Source organism: Amblyomma maculatum, chromosome 1 (genome assembly GCF_055883805.1).
Source record: "Amblyomma maculatum isolate TAMU_Amacu chromosome 1, ASM5588380v1, whole genome shotgun sequence".
NCBI lineage: Eukaryota > Metazoa > Arthropoda > Arachnida > Ixodida > Ixodidae > Amblyomma > Amblyomma maculatum.
The window spans coordinates 235,999,447-236,001,600 of record NC_139344.1 but is presented as its reverse complement, the minus strand read 5'-3'; the positions used below and the strand labels follow the sequence as shown (position 1 = coordinate 236,001,600).

General features: G+C 54.7%; 1 protein-coding gene across 1 annotated transcript; it reads right to left on the bottom strand.

The window, feature by feature from the left end:
* Nucleotides 1–387: 387 nt before the first annotated feature.
* LOC146205947 (uncharacterized) lies at nucleotides 388–1,605 on the bottom strand. The gene has a single exon (XM_084608243.1). It carries the CDS (start codon nucleotides 1,603–1,605, stop codon nucleotides 388–390), a length of 1,218 nt encoding a protein of 405 aa, XP_084464369.1.
* Nucleotides 1,606–2,154: the final 549 nt, after the last annotated feature.

Sequence of the window (2,154 nt, the reverse complement as noted above, 5' to 3'; positions counted from 1 at the left end):
GGTTTTCATATCATCCTCGTTACAATATAAAACAACATTTATTCACCGGATATTTTTTTCTTCTTCAGGTACACACACTCTAATGCCCTTGAATTCTTTCTCCGCAGAGGCATGCAAACAAGAAGCAAGCAGCTAATCAGTCTTTCGTTGCCTTCTCAAATATATCCTTCTAGATCCTCTTTTTCCGCACATTTTAGCTCTCAAGAGTCATATATAAACATTAATTCTTGTCTCTTTGGCGTTTTTGAGCGCTGTAAACAGGAATCTCTAATGAGTACTGCCATGAGGAAAACCGCAGTTTTTAGGGCAACACTCACGCGGATACACACATTCACGCACACGCACACGTGCCTGCAAATATTACACGCATAAATTCTACAACACAGCTTATCTGCCGTTTCGTTTGGCAAATCCGTGTCCGTGGATTGACCGGTAGACTTCGACGGCCGCACTGCCGCCGGGGTAAGGCACGTGCACGTGACTGTATGAGTCGACATGCGCATCTTCGTCGTAATGGCCGTGTGGATCGTAGACCTGGTAGCTCTCTGCGCTAGAGGCCAGTTGGCTCTTGAGCTTCTTGAGGAGGCTGCAGTTTTTGAGCATCTTAATCTTGCGGAACTTGCGCTGCTTCTTAGACAGGCGCTCGATGACGTATGTGGGTCGGATTACTTCCCTGATGACCTGCACTTGGCGAGGCGGCTCGTGGAACGGAGTGACGAGCGGCTGCACCAGAGCGGTGGGCACCGGGGCGGGCGCGGGCAACACGGCCGGCGCGGGCGGCGGTGGGGCCTCCTGTACCAACTTGGTGTGCTGGTGCACCACATGCACCACCCTGGGCGGCGCTTCGTCCAGCTTGGTAGGCACCACTTCGTGGTGCACCAGCCTTGGCTGCAGAGGCACGGCGGCCAGTGCTGGCCTCGGCTCCTGCACCACGAACAGCGGCTGCACGGCTGGCGGCGGCGGAGGCGGCGGGGGTGGCGCAGGAAGGGCTGCGGGGGCGGGAGCGTGCACGAACAGCTGCCGCGGAGGTGCCGCAGCCACCACTCCGGACACGACAAAAGGGTGGTGGTGATGCGTGACTACAGGATGGTGGTGTGTGACTACGGGATGATGGTGCGTGACAACGGGGTGGTGGTGGTGCGCGACCACGGGAGGAGGCGCCAGCCTGGTAGGGACCAGCACCTGGGGCGGTGCCACGAGTCGCGGCTGCAGCAGTGGCTGCACCAGCACCTGAGTCGGCGGTGGTGCCGGCCTGGGCGCTGTCTGTATCACCACCGTCGAGTGGATGGGGGGCGGCAGAGGCCGCGGCTGCACCAGCAGAGGCTGCACCAGCGGCCTCGGGGCCACCAGAGGCGCGGGCAGCACGAACGGCTTGTGCGCTATCGTGGTTTGATAGAATGCCGGCACAGCGTGCACGGCCGGCTGCAGGTGGTGCTTCAGGTAGTGCAGTTTGTGGCAGGTAGCCCCGGCCACCAACAGAGCCGCCACGAGGCTCGCGAACACGCCCTGCGAGAATAGCGGCGTTCCGTGAGCAGCAGTGCGCGCCGAAGAGCAGTGGGCAGACGCTGCAGCGTCCACACGAGCTATATACTCGAGTGCATGCATAGGAATACTTCAGACATGTTATAGTTGCGCGAACAAAGACACACAAAAGACAGGGTACAGGACAAGCGCTCGTCCTATACCCTGTCTTGTGTGTGTCTTTGTTCGCGCAACTATAACATGTCTGAAGTACTGCACCAACTACGCCGACAACACATCTTACTGTGCATAGGAGCATTACGCTGTGTCCTCGTTAGCCGGCAGAAGTGAAACTAAGAACTTTTTTTTTTTCTTGTAAGCAAGTATACTTGTTCATAGCACAAATGCAACTGCCAGAAATATATTGCCTGCTCCGAATTCTCCTTGCTTTTATGATAACTGTAGTTCTGAATCAATGAAAAGTAAGGCGATGCTTCGAGGTGCCCATACCACTGCCACTGTTCAGCTTCCTTTTATTACGTGCATTCTTCCGAAAGAACCAAGCAAACAAACCCGTAACGGCGTATCGGCGCATGAAGCCACACTATGCTTCAATGCGCCGTTAGAAATACAGCGCTCTTCGCATGTAAATATATATATATATATATATATATATATATATATATATATATA

What these genes read in the sequence shown, in the direction of transcription:
- LOC146205947 (XM_084608243.1), bottom strand. Translation starts at nt 1,605, where the DNA reads ATGCATGCACTCGAGTATATAGCTCGTGTGGACGCTGCAGCGTCTGCC.